Source organism: Bos javanicus, chromosome 11 (assembly GCF_032452875.1).
Source record: "Bos javanicus breed banteng chromosome 11, ARS-OSU_banteng_1.0, whole genome shotgun sequence".
NCBI classification, from domain to species: domain Eukaryota; kingdom Metazoa; phylum Chordata; class Mammalia; order Artiodactyla; family Bovidae; genus Bos; species Bos javanicus.
The window spans coordinates 453,227-474,004 of record NC_083878.1 but is presented as its reverse complement, the minus strand read 5'-3'; the positions used below and the strand labels follow the sequence as shown (position 1 = coordinate 474,004).

The following is a 20,778-nucleotide window of genomic DNA, read 5'->3' as shown; positions in this document are numbered from 1 at the left end:
TGAGTTTGAGCAAGTTTGGGGAGTTGGTAATGGACAGGGAAGCCTGGCATGCTGAAGTTCATGAGTCACAGAGTTGGACACAACTGAGTGACTAAACTGAACTGAACTTGCCCTGTTATATTTTTTTAAATACTTAATTATTTATTTGGCTGTGTCGGGTGTTTACTTGTGGCATATGGGATTTCCTTGAGTCACGTGGGGTCTTCTGTTGTTGCTCCAGGGCTTAGTGGCATCAAGGCATGTGGGATCTTAGTTGTCCAGCCAGGGATTGAACCTGCATCCCCTGAACTGCAAGGTAGATTCTTAACCACTGGACCACCAGGGAAGTCCTGTGCCCTGTTACATTTTTAAAACAATGGGAACCACTGGGCTTCCCTGATTTGCCTGTTTTATGTTATATCATCCATCTGCTTAAAAATGTCCAAGGTAGAATAAAAAAGCCAAAGGATAAAGAAAGAAAAAGTTCCTTAAGGCCCAGATTTCCGAGCATTAACTTGGAATGAAGAATTAGCGGGATGGGGGCGGGGGGCGGTCTTTGAAGTAAGATCACTCATATAAGGCACATTGTGTTCAGATAATTCTTCTACCACCCAATCACTTAGAGTCATCACTTCTGCCCTGCACTCTGAAAATCGGCGCTTTATTTTTGTTGAGGGATGAACTGGGGATGCTCTTTGGGGACCTCACCGGATACATTGTCGGGACACCGGCGGGGCCGCTTCTGCATTGTGCTCAGCGGATCCCCAGGGTGTTAGAGCCCAGGGTCCCGGTGACCGCTGGCCCCCCATGCTAGTGGTGCTGATGGATATTTTTTCCTCTCCCCAGAACTGTCTCAACAAACAGCAGTTCCTCACGGCTATCCGCCACCTGCAGCAGTTGCTGAAAGGCCAGGAGACACGCTTCGCCGAGGGCGTCCGTCACATGAAGAGCCGGCTGGCGGCGCTGCAGAGCTCTGTGAGCAAGGCGGGCCCGGATACGCCCCCAGGTGGGTCCCCAGGTCAGCGCCCCGAGCCCGGGGGGTCCTCGCCCTGCTCCTATCTCCCGTGGCTGGATTGACTCCCAGGCCTTCCCGGCCTCGCCTTCTGTCTGGGGCTGGGTGCTAGGAAGGCATTTCCCACTTCCCCCCCTGTCATCGGGGCTTCCCAGGGGACACTAGTAGTGAAGAGCCTGCCTGCCAGTGCAGGAGATCTAAGAGACTCGGGTTCGATCTCTGGGTGGGAAAGATCCCCTGGAGGAGGAAATGGCAACCCACTCCAGTGTTCTTGACTGGAGAACCCCACGCATAGCTTCTCCAGAGAATGGTCGAAAGGCACAACTTTCAGAGCCTGCATCCCCATCAGGAGAGACCCTAGTTGGTTCATTTTTCTTGTTTTGTCATTTAATAGACTATTTTTTTAGAGCCGTTGTCATTTCACGGCAAACTGAATGAAAAGCAAAGAGGGGTCCCACATACACTCTCCCCGAACACTCATGGCTTCCCCACCATTAATATCTCGCACTCCTGTGGCCTGCCGGGTACAGCCCACAAACCAACACTGGGTTCTGTTTTCCAGGCGTGAAAATTATTCGTTTTCCACGAGCCCCCTGTTAGTGCAGTGGGTTGGGCTGGAGAGGCTGCTCAGGGCAATTTGCATTTGTCTCTGCTGCCCTCCCCCCTGCCCCCAGACCCCTTCCCCTGGGGTAGGACTCTGACAGACACTGGGCCTTTCCTGGTTGTCCCAGTAATGGATTGCATGCTGTCAAGGCCTGGCATGGGAGGCTGCATTTCTTCTGGTCTCTCCTCAGGGTGACAGGGGTCAGGGAGCCTGTTGTATGTTTGTTTAAGTCATGACGACTCTGGTGGCTCATGCAGTAAAGAATCTGCCTACAATATGGGAGGCCTGGGTACAATCCCTGGGTTGGGAAGATTCCCTTGGAGAAGGGAATGGCTACCTACTCCAGTATTCTTGCCTTCCCTGGTGGCTCAGGCAGTAAAGGATCTGCCTGCAATTTGGGAGACCTGGTTTGATCCCTGGGTTGGGAAGATCCCCTGGAGGAGGGTGTGCCACCCCACTCCAGTATTCTTGCCTTGAGAATCCCATTGACAGAGGAGCCTGTTGGGCTGCAATACATGGGGTTGCAAAAGTCAGACATGATTGATGGACTAACACTTTTGCTCACATGCACACAGGGTTATGGGGGTCGGGTGGGGCAGTGGGTTGCCGTATATTTGTTTAAGTCATCAGGCTGAGGAATATCTGATGTCTTCACTCACTTAAGATGCTTTTCTCAAGGGTCTCCTTGGTGGTGTGAGATGAATTTCCTGGGTTGGATTTTCTACCTTTGCAGACTCTGGTAGCAAATCTAGAGTCTCCACAGTCCTGAGTCAATTCCTGTTTTCTTTGGCTGCATGGGTGCAGAGCTGGACCTGGTGGCCAAACACCTCACACTTTCCAAGGTGCCGAGAGGCCACGGCCTTCGCTGAGGCTTGGCACAGCGTGGCATCCCTCCTTTCGGCTGCAGATGTGGAAACTGAGGCCAAGAAACGTGAGTTAGTGATAGTGGGTTCTGTTCTGGGGATTTTGTTCACTGCTGAGGCTCAACCGCACTGGTCCTTCCTGTTTTCTTGGGATCAGAGTGCCTGCGGGTTTCTGGGAGTTTCCAAGAAAAACCTGCAGAAGGGAATTTCTACAACTGCCCTGCCCATCTTTGAGGTCCCTGTCCATGAATACAGAAAAAAAAAGGTAAGGGTTTTCCCTGGTAGTCCAGTGACTAAGACTGTGTTCCCAATGCAGGGGACCAGGGATCGATCCCTGGTCAGGGAACTGGATCCCGTAACTGAAAAAAAAGATCCTTCATGCCGTAGCCAAGCCTGAAGATCCTGTGTACTGCACCTAAGACCCAGCACAGCCAAAGAAATGCATATATATGTATATAGTGTTAGTCGTGTTAGTCGCTCAGTCATGGCCGACTCTTAGCGACCCCGTGGACTGCAGCCCACCAGGCTCCACTGCCCATGAGATTTTCCAGACAAGGATACTGGAGTGGGTTGCCATTTCCTTCTCGAATATGTATATATATATGTTTAAAAAGAAACACAGCTATGGTTAAATTACTAATCCTCTTGCTGCTGGGTTCAAGGTCTTTATTTCCTGAGCTATGCGAGACCTTTTTAACGTGGCCAATTCTTGGGACATTCCTGGTGGTCTAGTGGTTAAGACTCTGCACTAAGGTCATGGGTTTGGGATCAGGGGACCAGGATCCCACAGGACACACCTTAAACAAAAAAGTGGCCAATTCTCTTTAAAGAATTGCTGCCGTGCATTGTGTCTCCTTCGTGCGTTGGACATGGGGGCGGGCAGCTGTCAGCACCGCCTTGCTGGGTAAAGTGTGCTGACATGTGCCCAGGGGAAGCCAGAGGCTTGCCGCAGATCACACTGCAGGTAGAAGGAAAATTATCTTTTCTTTTTTTTAAAAGGGCATTTGCTTGGGAGTCAGGAAGAATAATTTCCAGTCCCAGAGAATTCTTGGCCTTCTTTCCAGTTTATTTCTGAGTAGCTCCCTCCTATTTTCCCAGCCTTTCTTTCCTGAAAACTTTACAGTCCATCAGCTTTAGGACTTATCTCCGCAGCCTCATTCCAATAACGTCCCTAGATCGCCAGGATTGATTTCCTGCTGAGCTCTTTCTTACACGTTACATCCTCCGGGATGGTGGAGGCCCTGTAGGCTCACCGAGGCAATCATGATGAAATGAACCAGCCAAGGGGCGTGTCTTCCCACCCAGCGAATCCTTTGGCTACCATTTGGGAAATGCTTGAAAATTGATTTTTATTGAATCTGTATCCATTCATTGGGACTTCCCAGGTGGTGCTCTTGGTAAAGAACCCACCTGCCAATGCAGGAGGCACAAGAGACGTGGATTCGATCCCAGGATTCAGAAGATCCCCTGGAGGAGGGTACAGCAACCCACTGCAGTATTCTTGCCGAAAGATTCCCATGGACAGAGGAGCCTGCCGTGCTACGGTCCATGGGGTCACAAAGAGTTGGACACGACTGCAGCAACTTCGCATGCACACATGCACATCCATTCACTAAGTCTGCTGACATATATTGGGGGCCTGCTCAGGTAGCTCAAATGGTAAAGAATCCGCCTGCAATGCAGGAGACTCAGGTTTGATCCTTGCATTATGGAGCCATGTGGAGATACGATTCCATCCATTCTGATACCATTTGCCGGTGAGTTGCTCCAGCGGCTAAGTTTTCTTTGAGGGTTTTAAAGATGTCTCTTCCCCAGAGAGACCCTACTCCTTTCCCCCAAAGCATTTTAAATCCTCTTCAACACAATAGAGTAGGAGATTTTTCAAAGAGAAATATAAAGTCGTGTACTTGCAGGGACTGAAGCAGCAACCTGGGGGTGCCCAAGTGTTGGGATGTCGGTTCGCCTGGCTTTCTGCTCACAAGATCATTACCGTGGGTGCTCACTTGGAAGTTCACTAACAGAAGGTCATGTGTCAATTGTCAAACGTTCCCCAGAACCCAAAGGGCACCGAGAGTCCTCAGGGAGTGAACCGGCTCCCACTCTTCTCCCAGGACACGGGGGTGGGGATGTGGGGCAGAGATGCAAGTGGCTGCTCCCCACCCCTGGAGCGATGTGTGGGCAGATGCTGTCCTCCTAGTAGATGCTGGGCCGTTCTCCATCACAAACTACAGCCTACACAGCTGAAGCAACAGCTTTGTTTCATCTGTCTAAAACCCTGAAAGTATTTTTACAAATGACATTTGGATCTTACCTTAAAAACGAGTTAGAAGTGACTCTGAATTTCCAGCTCAAACAAATCCAAACTCAAGCTGTCCTAACTTGGGGCAGCCTTCCTTTAGACCAGCGTGGACCACGAGTGGAGCTTGGCTGCAGGTTGGGGAGGAACAGGGACCGCCTCCCCTGTCCAGCCCCGTTGCACACCAAGAGCAAGTTACGCGGCCTTTTGTCTCCTCTGGGATGCCACGTGACACTGCTGTCTCTCACTCCCTACTGCCTCTGTCTTCATGCCCAGTGCTGTCCAGCTTGTTCATCCCACTGCAGTCGTGGTGGTCTCCCGGACATTCCTCAGACTTGCCAGGCACATGCCTACCTCACGGCCTTTGCACCGACTTGATCCCTCTATCCTCCTTGGATACCTGCATGGTCATGCCTTTAGCTTCTTCAGCTCTTTGTCCCAAGGAGCCCTCCCCTGACCACTATACCCAAAATACACCCCTTCCCTGGCTTCCCCTGTGCCATTCCCTACTTTATTTTCTGCATGGCACTTGTCACCTCTTGTCACACTCTGCCATTTGCTTGTGGATCTTGCTTGTCGAGTGTCTTCCCTGATGGAAGGAGGCTTCCCGAGAGCTGAGTTTCATCTGTTTGTTCACTAATTGTCTCAAACTCCTAACAGGGTGCCTGGCAGACAGTAAGAATACAATAAACAATTTTTCATTCATTCATTTGGTCAAGAATTATTTACCAGGTTTTCACTACAGGCTGGTGACGGGGATACAGACGGGACAGGAGGTCAGGTGAGGTCTCTGCCCCCCTGGAACTTCTGAGGGGTAGACTGACATCAAATGTACAAACAAACACGTCGATAAGAAATGCCAACAGTTACAAACATTATAAGAAAGCCAAATGAGGTCATGGGCAGGGGAGTAATCTTGGTGGAACGTGATGGTCAGAGAACACCCTGGAAGGTGTTGGGCATTCAAGTCAAGACCTAGATAGTGAGAAGCCGCCAGAAATGGGCAGTCCTGGGGGAGAGAACATTCTAGGCAGGGAAAAGGGCAAAAACCAGGGCCTGGAGATGGGGCTGTAAATGGCCTGTCTGGGAGAACCAAGGAGACCCTGGGGAGCTGGGGCTCTGAGAGGGCAGAACGAGCCGGTGGGTCCTGCAGGGGTCCTAGCTCCCACCCTCCCACATTGCCAGGCCCTGCACACAAGAGTGTGTCTGAGCCACCATCTCCTCATCTGTCACCAAGCAGGCATGCATTACCTGTGCCTGAGAGTGCTCTGAGTATTCAGTGACATGTAGTATTTTGAATGTGCAGTCCAAGGACTTCCCTGCCAGTCCAGTGGCTAGGCCTCCGAGCTGTCACTGCCAAGGGCTTGAGTTAGATCATTTATCGGGGAACTAAGACCCTGCAAGCTTTGTGGTGCAGCCAAAAACTGTAATAAAAAATAAGAAGTGGAGCCCAGTGCACAGCTTGCAGCAGGCGCTCAGCCTGAGGGTGCTGAGGGTGAGAAGCTTTGTGATCCAGTTTGTTGTTGTTTAGTCACTAAGTCGTGTCTGATTCTTTTGTGACCCCATGTCTGTAGCCCTCCAGGCTCCTCTGTCTGTGGGATTTCCCAGACAAGAATACTAGAGTGTGTTGCCAATTCCTTCTTCAGGGGATCTTCCCAACCCAGGATCAAATCCGCATCTCCTGCGTTGGCAGGCAGATTCTTTCTGCTGAACCACTGGGGAAGCCCATTGTAATCCAGTTGTTGCTCTTCAGTCGCTCAGTCTTTTCTGGCTTTTTGTGACCCCATGGACTGCAGCACGCCAGGCTTCCCTGTCCTTCACTATCTGCCGAAGGTTGCTCAAATTCATGTCCATTGAGTCAGTGATACCATCCAGCCATCTCATCCTCTGTTGCCCCCTTGTCCTCCTGCCCTCAATCTTCCCCAGCATCAGGGCCTTTTACAGTGAGTCGGCTCAAATGGCCAAAGACCTGGAGCTTCAGCTTCAGCATCATGAGTATTCAGGGTTGATTTCCTTTGGGACTGACTGGTTTGATCTCCTTGCTGTCCAAGGGACTCTCAAGAGTCTTTTCTAGCACCATAGTTCCAAAGCATCAGTTCTGCACTCAGCCTTCCTTATGGATTGTAATCCAGAATGATGTCTAAATGCTTGTGGGCCTTCCTTTCTTCCTTACAGTTTCCTGCCCTGCTCTGAATGCCCCTCTGGATGGCAGAAAGTTTGGAAGCAAGTACTTAGTGGATCACGAAGTCCATTTTACTTGCAATCCCGGCTTCCGGCTGGTTGGGCCCAGCAGTGTGGTGTGTCTTCCCAACGGCACCTGGACGGGCGAGCAGCCCCGCTGTAAAGGTACGGTCCCTCCTTCCCAGGGGCCTGCTGGATGGGAGGGGTCATTCCAGGGGACACTTTCTCCCTGATTTTTCAACGCAGAGCCGCAGCCAGCCTGTCTGATGACTCACTCCATGCCTGACCTGGGCTGGCCTCTATCTCCAGAATCCCTTGCCAGACCCTCTCAACGATTTAGTCATGTTTTACCTATAGGGAAATGGATGCATAGAGAGGTGAAGGAATTTGCCCAAGGTCACACAGCTAAAGAACAGGCTGAACTGATTGACATATGCACTCTTATCCCAGAGCTGGGGCAAGAAGCCTTCTGTGGGTTGGGAGGGGCCGGGGAGATACTGGGAGAGATGTTCCTGACCTGGACTGCCTTGCTCTGGGGCTGCAGTTGATGGCAAGGTTCCGGGTGATCTATAATGCTGAGGAAATTTCTCAGGTGTCCCTCATGACTGCGCTGGGGCTTGGTGTAGACAGGCTGCAGGAGAAACCATTCAGCTGAGAAGGCGGCATGAAAAGGCTTCTTTTTTCTCTGTGCTAACCTTGAAAACAGTACTTTTTTTTTTAATTGGAGGATAATTGCTTTACAATATTGTGTTGGCTTCTTCCATACAACAACATGAATCAGCCACAAGTACGCATATGTCCCTCCCCTCCTGAACCTCCCGCTCCCCCTCATGGCTTCCCACCCCCGCTCATGGCTTCCCACCCTTCACGGTTGTCACAGAGCCCCAGGCTGAGCTCCTGTGCTGCACAGCAGCTCCCCACCGGCTCTCTGTTTGACATGTAGTGTATATGTGTCAGTGCTCCTCTCTCAGTGCATCCCACCCTCTCCTTCCCCCACTGTGTCCAAAGTCTGTTCTGTAAATCTTCATTTTTACTCCTGTCCTGCAAATAGGTTCATCAGTACCAATTTTCTAGATTCATATATATGCTTTAATATATGAATTGTGTTTTTCTCTGACTTACTTCACTCTGTATAACAAGCCATCCATCTCATTGGAACTGACTCAAATGCATTCCTTTTAGTGGCTGAGTAACATTCCACTGTGTATATGCACTGCACCTTCTTTATCCATTCGTCCGCTGATGGACATCAAGGCTGCTTCCATGTCCTAGGTATTGTAAATAGCGCTCCTGTGAACATTGGGGTACATGTGTCTTTTTCAGTTATGGCTTTCTCAGCCTATATGTCCAGTAGCAGGGTTGCTGGGTCATAATGTAGTTTTATTCCTAGTTTTTGAAAATAATTTCATACTGTTCTCCTAGTGGCTGTATCAATTTACATTCTCACCACCAGTGCAAGAGGGTGCCCTTTTCTTCACACCCTCTCCAGCATTTATTGCTTGTAGATTTTTTGATGATGGCCTTTCTGAAGGTGTGAGGTGATACTTCATTGCAGTTTTGATGTGAATTTCTCTAATAATGAATGATGTTGAGCATCTTTTCATGGAAAACAGTACTTTTTTGAGGTAGAGGAAAATCGGCCATGGCACACATAATTTGTTGGCTTTTCAAAAGTATATGGTCAAGGACTTCCCTGGCCATCCAGTGATTGAGACTCCATGATTGCACCGCAGAGGGCACAGGTTTGATCCCGGGATGAGGAACTAAGATACTACATGTCAACTGGCATGGTCAAAGAAAGAAAGTATATGGTCAAAATATCATGGATACCAGTCATTTTCAGAACAAGATTCATGGGACTTCTGCTGGGGCAGAATGTCCATGATTTGCCCAAGCTTTGAAGGGGAAAATGCAAATGTTACATAAATATCAGTAAGTTTATTGTGAGGAGTAGCTTGGAGAGGACTTCTAGTGCATGAATAACTTGAAAATATAAAGGAACATCAGGAAAACAGGCCATCTCTAAAGACAAAAGCGATTGGATATGACAGGCCCTGGGCAACTGGAACCACATTCATGGACCTAGACTTTCATTTCCCGTCTCCTGGAAAGAACCATGGTTCGAAGGTTGATGATAGGTACCAGCTCTCAGAGTTATCTGGGAACCACCCAGGAAATCAAGCCATGTGACCTGCACACACTGAAAATGCCAATATCTGGACTTAGCCTTGACCTTGAAAGCTCTCCATCCAGGACCTTATGTGTACTAAACTGTGGCAGCAGATGTGGGACTACAGCAGCATTTCATTGTCATTGCTTTCGGTGTCTGTACTTCTAATTCTCCAAGCCAGGCTTCAGCAATACATGAACCGTGAAATTCAGACGTTCAAGCTGGTTTTAGAAAAGGCAGAGGAACCAGAGATCAAATTGCCAACATCTGCTGGATCATCGAAAAAGAAAGAGAGTTTCAGAAAAACATCTGTTTCTGCCTTATTGACTATGCCAAAGCCTTTGACTGTGTGGTTCACAATAAACTGTGGAAAATTCTGAAGGAGATGGAATACCAGACCACCTGACCTGCCTCTTTAGAAACCTGTATGCAGGTCAGGAAGCAACAGTTAGAACTGGACTTGGAACAACAGACTGGTTCCAAATCAGAAAAGGAGTACGTCAAGGCTGTATATTGTCACCCTGCTTATTTAACTTCTATGCAGAGTACATCCTGAGAAACGCTGGGCTGGAGGAAGCACAAGCTGGAATCAAGATTGCCAGAAGAAATATCAATAACCTCAGATATGCAGATGACATCACCCTTATGACAGAAAGTGAAGAAGAACTAAACTCTTTTTTTAATTTTTATTTAATTTTTATTTTTTAGAACTAAACTCTTGATGAAAGTGAAAGAGGAGAGTGAAAAAGTTGGCTTAAAATTCAACATTCAGAAAACTAAGATCATGGCATCCAGTCCCATCACTTCATGGGAAATAGATGGGGAAACAGTGGAAACAGTGGCTGACTTTATCTTTTTGGGCTCCAAAATCACTGCAGATGGTGATTGCTGCCATGAAATTAAAAGATGCGTACTCCTTGGAAGGAAAGTAGATAGCATATTAAAAAGTAGAGACATTACTTTGCCAACAAAGGTCCGTCTAGTCAAGGCTATGGTTTTTCCAGTAGTCATGTGTGGTTGTGAGAGTTGGACTATAAAGAAAGCTGAGCGCTGAAGAATTGATGCTTTTGGACTGTGGTGTTGGAGAAGACTCTTGAGAGTTCCTTGGACTGCAAGGAGATCCAATCAGTCCATCCTAAAGGAGATCAGTCCTGGATGTTCATTGGAAGGACTGATGTTGAAGCTGAAACTCCAGTACTTTGGCCACCTGATGTGAAGAGCTGACTTATTAGAAAAGACTCTGATGCTGGGAAAGATTGAAGGCAGGAGGAGAAGGGGATGATGGAGGGTAGATGGTTGGATGGCATCACCAACTCGATGGACATGAGTTTGGGTGGACTCTGGGAGTTGGTGATAGACAGGGAGGCCTGGTGTGCTGTGGTTCATGGGGTTGCAAAGAGTCGGACACGACTGAACAACTGAACTGAACTTCTAACTTAGGGCTTCCCTGCTGGCTCAGCTGGTAAAGAATCTGCCTGCAATGCAGGAGACCTGGGTTTGATCCCTGGGTTGGGAAGATCCCCTGGAGAAGGGAATAGCTACCCACTCCAGTATTCTGGCCTAGAGAATTCTTTGGACTGTATAGTCCATGGGGTCACAAAGAGTCAGACTAGCATTGAGTTACAGACCTCAGTTGGTTTCTTTCTCTGAGCACTGGGTGTCTCTGATGGCGATTCCATCTTCCATGAGGTGTGTGGGCATCTCACCTCTTGGTTCCTTTGTCGTGGACACCTGGGAGACAGTCCCCTCCCCATCACCACCAACAGTGCTGATGAAGTCTTCTTTTCCACACATCTTTGTCTCTGGGCCGTGTATCTGGGCTGGAGTTGGGGGGCAGTTGGTTGTATGCTCACTTCCTTTGGACCAAGTGCTGTTGTGTTGTTCTTCACAAGAACAAGACCAGCTCCCGTTCTCCCAGTAATGCTGTGGACAGAAGCACATTTTACCCTTGTGCGAATTTTTCTTTCTTGCTCAGGTCTTATCCATATTTGGCCCTCAGTTGTGATACACATTTACAGTGAGCATCATCTGGTTTGAATGAAAAGATGGGTTCATAAGAGAAGAGAGCTGAAAAAATGCATATTTAGGCAGATAAATAAGAAACACTGGAGGCTCAGGAACGTAGTCCTTGAGCAAAGGAGTCCATTGTTGCTTGACAAAGTTGGGACCCATAGGAGCCCAATGTCATAGCATAAATATGTGTCATATGTTATGCATATATATTAATGTATATATGCATTAATACATGAAATTTGTTTTCTGATTTACTTCAATCTGTATAACAGGCTCTAGATTCATCCACCTCACTAGAACTGACTCAAATTATTTTTTATGCCTGAGTAATATCCATTCATTTGTCGATGGGCATCTAGGTTGCTTCTATGGCTTGGCTGTTGTAAATAGTGCCTTCTCAGAGGATCCTGGGTATGTGTGCCAGCTGCCCTCCTGAGCTTACACCTATTAATTATATAATAGCACCTCACCTCCCTGCAGCAGGACCAACCGTCTTAGTGGAAAATGGAGTCTTACTGTATCATGGCCTGTGTGCTGTGGATCCCAAACTTTCAGGTGCTCCAGGATCACCCAGAAAGCTTATAAAACATAAGTTCTGATGCCCCAACAAGTTTACCAAGTTGGGTGAGATCGTTGGATAGGCCTTGGGAAATCTGCATTTTTCATATGATTGTGATGTTAACTGAATTTTAGGAAACACTAAAACGCTGGTTTTTGCCACTGCCAGAAGTGGGAAGGATATTGAACATTTTGAGGCACTGATGCAATTGAACCCTCGCCAATCAGGACTGCAAGCTGTAAGCCAGCAGTAGGGTATGACCAGGTGGGACATACTAGTCATGCTCACCTCCACCTGCACTGATGTTTTGGGAAGGCTGAGCCAGCCCTGACAAACATCAGGGCACCCAGTCCCACCAAGAAGGCCCCTCTCCTGAGATGTGGAGCTCATCCTCCTTGGAGGACCACTGCCCAGCATGGCCAGCAAGTCTACTGGCCTTTCCCATTGTCCAACACGGTGCTTCTCATTCTCCACCTTGAATGTCCCAGCTCATTCCAGACTCGCCGTGTGTTCTTGGTCTCTCCTGTCCTCCCAGCCTCCTCCCCAACCATCAGTCCTTCTTCCCTGACCTCCATGCCTGAGGACGGCTTGCAGCAGCCCATCCTGGACTTCTATGAGGGCTACCTTTATTATCTAAAAGCCTGAGAAGAACTGGCTCAGGGAATGAGGTGGCAGCTAGTCCATGCTGAGATTTTAGAGGGATGTTTTTCATCTTAGGTGCTTCCCTGGTGGTTTAGATGGTAAAGAGTCCACCTGCAATGGAGGAGACCTGGGTTCAATCCCTGGGTCAAGAAGATCCCTTGGAGAAAGGAATTGCTACCCACTTCAGTATTCTTGCCTGGAGAATTCCACAGACAGAGGAGCCTGGTGGGCTACAATCCATGGGGTCACAACAAGTCGGACACAACTGAGAAACTAACACTTTCACCTTATGGTTTAAGTGTAAACCGGACATGGAGTCCAGTCCAGTCCTTGGGTGGTGATGGAACAGAAACACTGGTGTCACAACCAAGGTGCCCCATCAGCTGCTGGACAGGACCCTTTCCCAAGAGAGTGGATGGTGCCTGATCAACACTTCTGTTCTCAGCAGGAGTTTGTCTAAAGGATGCTATTTCCAGTAAAAGCCTCAAAAGGGTGCCACTCAAACCTGTCAAAAAGGAGAAACAGTGCTTCTACCTGCTGTTTGGTGGGACAGCATTGATGGGGGGACAGGACACGGGCTGGAGTTCAACAACCCAACGGCCCCTTCTCCCCACCTCAGAGTGGCCCTAGAATCCCACAAGTGGCCACTGCTCATACACTTCATTTACCTTCTCAGGAGTCTTGTAGTCACTCTGTGTGTGACCACAGTGGGGAGATCCTCTTCTTGTTTACAGGGAACTCAAGATGCCAAACTGTGTCGCTGAAAAATTTGGGAGTGCTTTAATAATTGCCCCGCCTCCCATCCAGTCAACCGCTTGAAGGAAGGTGATGAACCCAACTTGGCATGAGAGCAGATGACACATAATTACACATTAAAAATGCAGAGGTAGGCTCCGGAACTCCAGAATGGAAAGCAGCCATTTAGCTTCCTGGATTAGTTCCCTGTTTCCCTTCTTAGTCAGAAGAGCATATTTTTAAGATTTGAAGCTTCCTGAACTGAGGAAATCACAACCACAGACCTTGTCCCTTGGACAACATGGGTAACCAAAAAACAGCACGAGAGGAATAAACACCCTTGTCCACCATGGTGGGGAAAAGAAGTTTACTTTTTTCATCCCCATCCTCCTCTTTTTAAACCCTTCATTCATTCAACCAGTTTTCACTGGGTACCGGCTGTGCACCAAGCATCATGTTAGGGATTCAATGCTGAATCTAACAGATGCTGCCCAACTTGGAGTGTGAGTAGGGCTCACACTCCAAGATGGAGGCAAGACAGGTCACTGAGCACAAAAGTAAGCAAATCAGCATTTGTGGTCAGTGCTTTGAAAGGACTGACATCAGCCCTGAATATTCACTGGAGGGACTGATGCTGAAGCCGAAGCTCCAATACCACCTGATGCAGAGAGCCGACTCATTGGAAAAGACCCTGATGCTGGGAAAGACTGAAGGCAGGAGCAGAAGGGGATGACAGAGGATGAGATGGTTGGATGGCATCACCGACTCAATGGACATGGGTTTGGGTGGACTCCGGGAGTCAGTGATGAACAGGGAGGCCTGGCATGCTGCAGGTCATGGGGTTGCAAAGAGCCAAAGAGACACAACTTCGCGACAACAACAAGGGACTGGGAATAAAACCTCCCATGGGGTGAGGACAGTTGAAGGCCTCTCTGAGGCAGTGACAGTGATGCTGGGATTGAAAGGATGAGCAGGATCCAACCAGGTGAAGATGGTTATTAGTGGGTGGCATGGGAAGGATGCCCTCCTAGAAAGAGGGAGGAACATGTGCAAAGGCTTAGGAAAGGAAGAATTTGGCATGTTTGAGGAAATGACAAGGTAAAACATAGAACCTTGTTGCTGGAGCAGCGTGTGAGCTGAGAAGGAGTAAAGTTGGGTAGAGAGATTCCTGAGCCAGCTCTTAGAGTCCTGAGGACTGGGTGGGTGGTAGAGGTTGTAGTTCTGAGAAAATAAGCCAGGTTTCAGAAGAGGGCTGTACTAATTTGATGGGCACACTGTTGCTGTGTAGATGTGAACTGGAGATGACTGGAAGAGATGGACACTGGGAAACCACTTAGGTGGCTCTTAGCAGGTCCAGGGGCCAGACTGAACAGGGGACAGGGAAGATTGAAAGTGAACGGGGAGACAGCATCATGGAACTTATCCCACTAGGGATGTGAGCAGGAAAAGAGGGCAAGGTTCCCAGACTCCATCTTGGGTGACAGGCTGCATGGTGCCATGGACAGAGACCATGAAGACCCAGTGACAGATGTAGGTTTGTTTTTGGTTGTTTTTGTTTTTATTTCATTATAGTTGATTTATGTTAGTTTCAGAGGTACAGCTTCAGATTCTTTTCCATTGTAGGTTATTACAAGATACTGAATAGAGTTCCCTGTGCTACACAGTAAATTTTTGTTGTTTATTTTATATATATATATATATATATATATATATATATAGTAGTTGTTGTTCTTGTTTAGTCTCTAGAGTCGTGCCCAACTCTTTGCAACCTCATGGACTCTGTAGCCTGCCAGGCTCCTCTGTCCATGGGATTTCCCAGACAAGAATTCTGGAGTGGGTTGCCATTTCCTTCTCCAGGGGATCTTCTTGACCCAGGGGTTGAACCTGCGTCTCCTGCGTTGGCAGGTGGTTCTTTATCACCAAGCCACTGGGGACGCCCGTATTTAGTAGTATGTATCTGCTAATTCCAAACTCATTCACCACCCACACACCTCTCCCCTTTGTAACCACAATTTTGTTTTCGACGTCTGAGTCAGTTTCTGTTTTGTAGGTGACTTGACTTGTATTATTAATACTTAGATTCCACATTTAAGGGTTATCATGTAATATTTGTCTTTGTATGACTGACTTCACTCAGTATGATCATCTCTAGGTGCATCCATGTTGCTGCAAATGGCATTATTTCATTCTTTTTCCTGTTGGTGGGGATGTAAATGGTGGGGATTTTTTTTTTTTTAAACCTGTGTGTAGGTCGTTGATCAGAATACCATTTTGGTTACATTAATGTGTCTGTGTGATGTTGCAGTGGAGATCCATTCATTCAACACACAGGGACCATCACACCCAGCACCGTGCCCTGGTTACCAGTCCCAGGGAGGCTTTAAGCACTCTGCCCACTGCATCTTAATACTGGAGTCACCCAGGAAGATACAAGGCGGTCGGGCCCTGGATGAAGCCGCACTGTCCTCATGCTTCTGGACAGTGCAAGATCAGTTCCAGCCAAGGGCGTCCATCCCCCAGGGTGGGCAGGCCTCTCAGCAGCGACTGCCCAGGGCAGCTTGCTCGTGTGCAATGGAAGGATTCCCCACTTCACCAAGGAATCTGAAACACTGGAGCTTCAGGTGAGCCTGAGAGCCATCAGCATACGACCTCAGCAGAACTGAACAGCACTTGTGGAGCAGGAAGAAGGGAAACATACGGCCACATGAGGTGGTAAACCCAGCACAGGCCCTAGGAATGCTTCATCTCAGGTTGAGGGCAGGCGCCAGGCCCAATGGGGGGCCAGAGACTGCCTTTCTCAATAGAGCCAAGTGAACAATTGGATGTAAAGTCTAGAGTCAAGGGCAAAGGAGGGTCGCACAGATGCAGTTCGGAGTAATTATATTAGCGTGATGATGGTGCTTAAATGGGCTCCCCTGGTGGCTCAGTGGTTAAGAATCCGCGGGCCAATGCAGGAGATGTGGGTTGGATCCCTGGTCCAGGAAGATCCACTGGAGAAGGAAATGGCAACCAGCCCCCATATTCTTGCCTGGGAAATCCCATCGACTGGGAGCCTGGTGGATTACAGTCCTGAGGGGTCACACAACAATCAGACATGACTTAGCCATTGAGCACTGCCACGTGGTGCTTAAATCCAGGACAGTGATCACAGCACCCAGAGGAGAGGGCAGAGAGAGAAAAGACGTAGCTCAGAATCAGACAAAGGAGGGTGGAGGAGGCAGGCAGAGCCCGCAGAGGCAGACCACAGGGAGACTGCAGAAATCGCGGTGTTGCACCAGATTTGGTATCTGGAAGGTTATCCTGAAGTCAGAATAGAGCAAAGCTTTGGTTCTCTTACTTTTGGGTCATGAGGCTTTCCTCAGAGACCTTTAAACAACATCTGAAAGAGCTGCCTTTGATAGAGTAGCCCCTTGATATTTGGTTACTGTGAAACCAACTGGCTGGCTGATTTATCAAATGTTTGAATGATTGAATGAATGAATGGGGGATTATATTTTAAAACAATTTCCTTCTGACTTTTATCTGAATAGAATATATATATATATATATATATATATATATATATATACACACACACACACTCAAATCTGGAAAACTCAGCAGTGGCCACAGGACTGGAAAAGGTCAGTTTTCATTCCAATCCCTAAGAAAGGCAAAGAATGCTCAAACTACCACACAATTGCACTCATCTCACATGCTAATAAAGTAATGCTCAAAATTCTCCAAGCCAGGCTTCAGCAATATGTGAACCATGAACTTCCAGATGTTCAAGCTGGTTTTAGAAAAGGCAGAGGAACCAGAGATCAAGTTGCCAACATCTTCTGGATCATCAAAAAAGCAAGAGAGTTCCAGAAAAACATCTATTTCTGCTTTATTGACTATGCCAAAGCCTTTGACTGTGGATCATCGAAAAAGCAAGAGAGTTCCAGAAAAAACATCTATTTCTGCTTTATTGACTATGTCAAAGCCTTTGACTGTGTGGATCACAATAAACTGTGGAAAATTCTGAAGGAGATGGAAATACCAGACCACCTGACCTGCCTCTTTAGAAACCTGTATGCAGATCAGGAAGCAATAGTTAGAACTGGACTTGGAACAACAGACTGGTTCCAAATCAGAAAAGGAGTACATCAAGGCTGTATATTGTCACCCTGCTTATTTAACTTCTATGCAGAGTACATCCTGAGAAACACTGGGCTGGAGGAAGCACAAGCTGAAATAAAGATTGCCGGAAGAAATATCAATAACTTCAGATATGCAGATGACACCACCACAGATGGCAGAAGGTGAGGAAGAACTAAAGAGCCTCTTGATGAAAGTGAAAGAGGAGAGTGAAAAAGTTGGCTTAAAGCTCAATATTCAGAAAACTAAGATCATGGCATCCAGTCCCATCAGTTCATGGCAAATAGATGGGAAACAGCGGAAACGGTGGCTGACTTTATTTTTTTGGGCTCCAAAATCACTGCAGATGGTGACTGCAGCTGTGAAATTAAAAGACTCCTTGGAAGGAAAGTTTTGACCAACCTAGACAGCATATTCAAAAGCAGAGACATTACTTTGCCAACAAAGGTCCATCTAGTCAAGGCTATGGTTTTTCCAGTAGTCATGTATGGATGTAAGAGTTGGACTATAAAGAAAGCTGAGCACTGCAGAATTGATGCTTTTGAACTGTGGTGTTGGAGAAGACTCTTGAGAGTCCCTTGGATTGAAAGGAGATCCAACCAGTCCATCCTAAAGGAGATCAGTGTTGGGTGTTCATTGGAAGGACTGATTCTGAAGCTGAAACTCCAATACTTTGGCCACCTGATGCGAAGAGCTGACTCATTTGAAAAGACCCTGATACTGGGAAAGATTGAGGGCAGGAGGAGAAGGGGACGACAGAGGATGAGATGGTTGGATGGCATCACTGACTCAATGGACATGGGTTTGAGTAAACTCTAGGAGTTGGTAGTGGACAGGGAGGTCTGGTGTACTGCAGTTCATGGGGTTGCAAAGAGTCAGACACGACTGAGCGACTGAACTGAACTGAACTGAACACACACACACAATATTCCATTGTATATATACAGATACACACTTTTCACTTACTTTCAGTATCCCACTGTATATGTGTGTATACATATATCATATATATATATGGGCTTCCCAGGTAGCGGTAGTGGTAAAGAACCCAGTTGCCAATGCAGGAGATGCAGGAAACTCAGGTTCGATCCCTGGGTCGGGAAGATCCCCTGGAGGAGGGCATGGCAACCCATTCCAGTATTCTTCCCTGGAGAATGCCATGGACAGAGGAGCCTGGTGGGCTACAGTCCATGGGGTCACAAAGAGTCGGACACAATTTGGAGTGGCTTAGCACAGTACAGCATATATATATACCATATACCATATCTTCTTTATCCATTCATTAAGACAAGCAATCTTAATGCTTTTTCCATTATGGAAAAATTCAAATACACAGAAGTAGAAAGAATAGTTTAATGATCGTCATGTACTCATAGTCCAGTAATTATCAACACAGCAAATCCTTTAATATCTTAAAATTTCTAGTCAGGGTAAACGTTTCTGCACTTGTCTCTTGTATTTTTAACACTTTGAGCCAGGGTGCAAATAAGTTGTGCATATTACGGTTGGTTGCTGTGTCTCCTACACCTTTTAATCCATAGTCGTCTTGAAGAAGACTGCTTCTCCTCTCTGTCTGCCATTCCTTTGAAGTTTATCTGTTGAAGAAGACGGCTTGTTTCCCACTACTTTGAATTTTTTTAAATTGTTTATTTATTTTTTAGTTGTACTGGGTCTTCGTGGGTGCACTCAGACTTTCTCTAGTTGCAGCGAGCAGGCTTCTCATTGCGGTGGCCTCTCCTGTTGTAGAGCGTGGGCTCTAGGTGCACAGGCTTAGCTGCCTTGTGGCATGTAGGATCTTCCTGGACTAGGATCAGTCCCATGTGCCCTGCGTTGATGGGTGGATTCTTAACCACTGGACCACCAGGGAAGCCTCCCACAACCTTGATTTTGCTCACTGCATCCCTGTGGGGTTATTTAACATGATCTGCATTTCTCTTTTTTGGGGTCCAATTTCACTGAAATAAAATGACATATAGCACTGTGTAAGTTTAAGGTGTACAGCATAATGACTTGATTTTCATATACTGTGAAAAGATGACCACAGTAAGTTCAGTTAATGTCCATCATCTCATACAAATATTAAAAAAAAAAATAGGTTTTTTTTTTTCTTGGGATTTAGTCCCTTAACAGCTTTCAAATATACTACATAGCAGTGTTAATCATAATCTTCATATTGTATATTACATGCCTAGTACTTATGACTGGAAGTTGATAAGTTTTTGGTCTATGTATTTCTTATAAACTGGTAGCTTACTCCAGAGGCTTGACTGGATTCCGATGAGATGTTTCTATCGTTTGCGCAGCATGGAAGTACACACTTCTGCCAGGAAGCCCCTGTGGTCCATCTCTCCTTTTGTGATGCTGAGCCTTGGTGAGCATCACCGCCCTCCTCACCCTGACCTCTGTCCAGAAGACTTCTCAAGAGGAACTCACAGGGCAGTTCCTGAGTTCTTACACTTTCAAAACTTACACAGCATTACCAACAATGACTGTTCAGTTGGACATAAAACACCTGTCTCAGATTTTCTTTTCTTGAATATCTTAAATATATTCTTTCACATCTCCTGTTTTAACTGTTATTGCTATCATAAGGCTGACCAAAGAATGTTTTTTCTTTTTCATGAAAATCCAAGAATTGTACAGGGACATGGATCAGTACCGGCATTTCTGGATTGGTTGTCTCGGATGTGGGGTTTATCTTTGCAACAGGAAGTTTCAGTGGCTCCAAAAGTCTGGCCCCAAGGAGCTCTCAAACTTCTCAAGACCTTTAAAGGTCCATTCTCTAATGGATGGAGAATCCAATTAAGTCCAACAAGGAAAGTTGGTGCAAATGAAAGAGATAGTCCAGGTAAAAGTGAGAGAGGAGAGGACAGAATGGAGCAGAGAAGGCACGAGCTGCCTTAAAAAACAACTAAAGGGAGAGGCTGTCAGGAAGTTCTTGTTGTTCAGTTGCTAAGTCATATCCAGCTCTGCAACCCCATGGACTGCAGCACACCAGGCTTCCTTGTCCTTTACTATCTCCCTGAGTTTGCTCAAACTCATGTCCATTGAGTCAGTGATGCCATCCAACCATCTCATCCTCTGTCTTCCCCTTCTTCTCCTGCCTTCAATGTTTTTCCAGCATCAGAGTCTTTCCCAATAAGTTGGTTCTTCGCATCAGGTGGCCAAAATATTGGAGCTTCAGCTTCAGCATCAGTCCTTCCAATGAATAGTCAGAAAGTTAGAAAAGCTATATGGGCAAACTTATTTCCCCTAAATATGAGTAACAGAAAAGGACTCTTGCCAAATCCTGTCCAAATTATTATAAGAAAACAAAGTAAACTCTCTACAGTCAATGAAGAAATCCCAGAAAGACATGCCCATACAAAAGATGAAAACCATGACCTAGTACTTCCGGACAAGTGGAAAGAAGTTTTAAAAATATAAAAACGATGAAAGGACAACATAAGTAAAAATCAGAAAGCCTTAGAAATTAGGTGATTAAAGAAATGGAAAATTTGAAGCAAGATGACAAAACACAGGAGACAAAAAGAAAAAAGAAAAAATCAGATCATGCGTGTGGAACACTTAGCTCAGTTCTGGGAAAATAGCAAGTGCTCAGT

At 46.9% G+C, this 20,778-nt stretch overlaps 1 protein-coding gene across 1 annotated transcript in view; it reads left to right on the top strand.

Annotated features, from left to right (window-relative positions):
• FBLN7 (fibulin 7) overlaps positions 1-20,778 on the top strand; it is a 56,777-nt gene that overhangs the window by 22,685 nt on the left and 13,314 nt on the right. The window contains exons 2-3 of the mRNA XM_061431416.1: positions 826-985; positions 6,930-7,100. Of these exons, the coding sequence (XP_061287400.1) occupies positions 826-985; positions 6,930-7,100 (331 nt within the window). The remainder of the gene's footprint in view (positions 1-825; positions 986-6,929; positions 7,101-20,778) is intronic.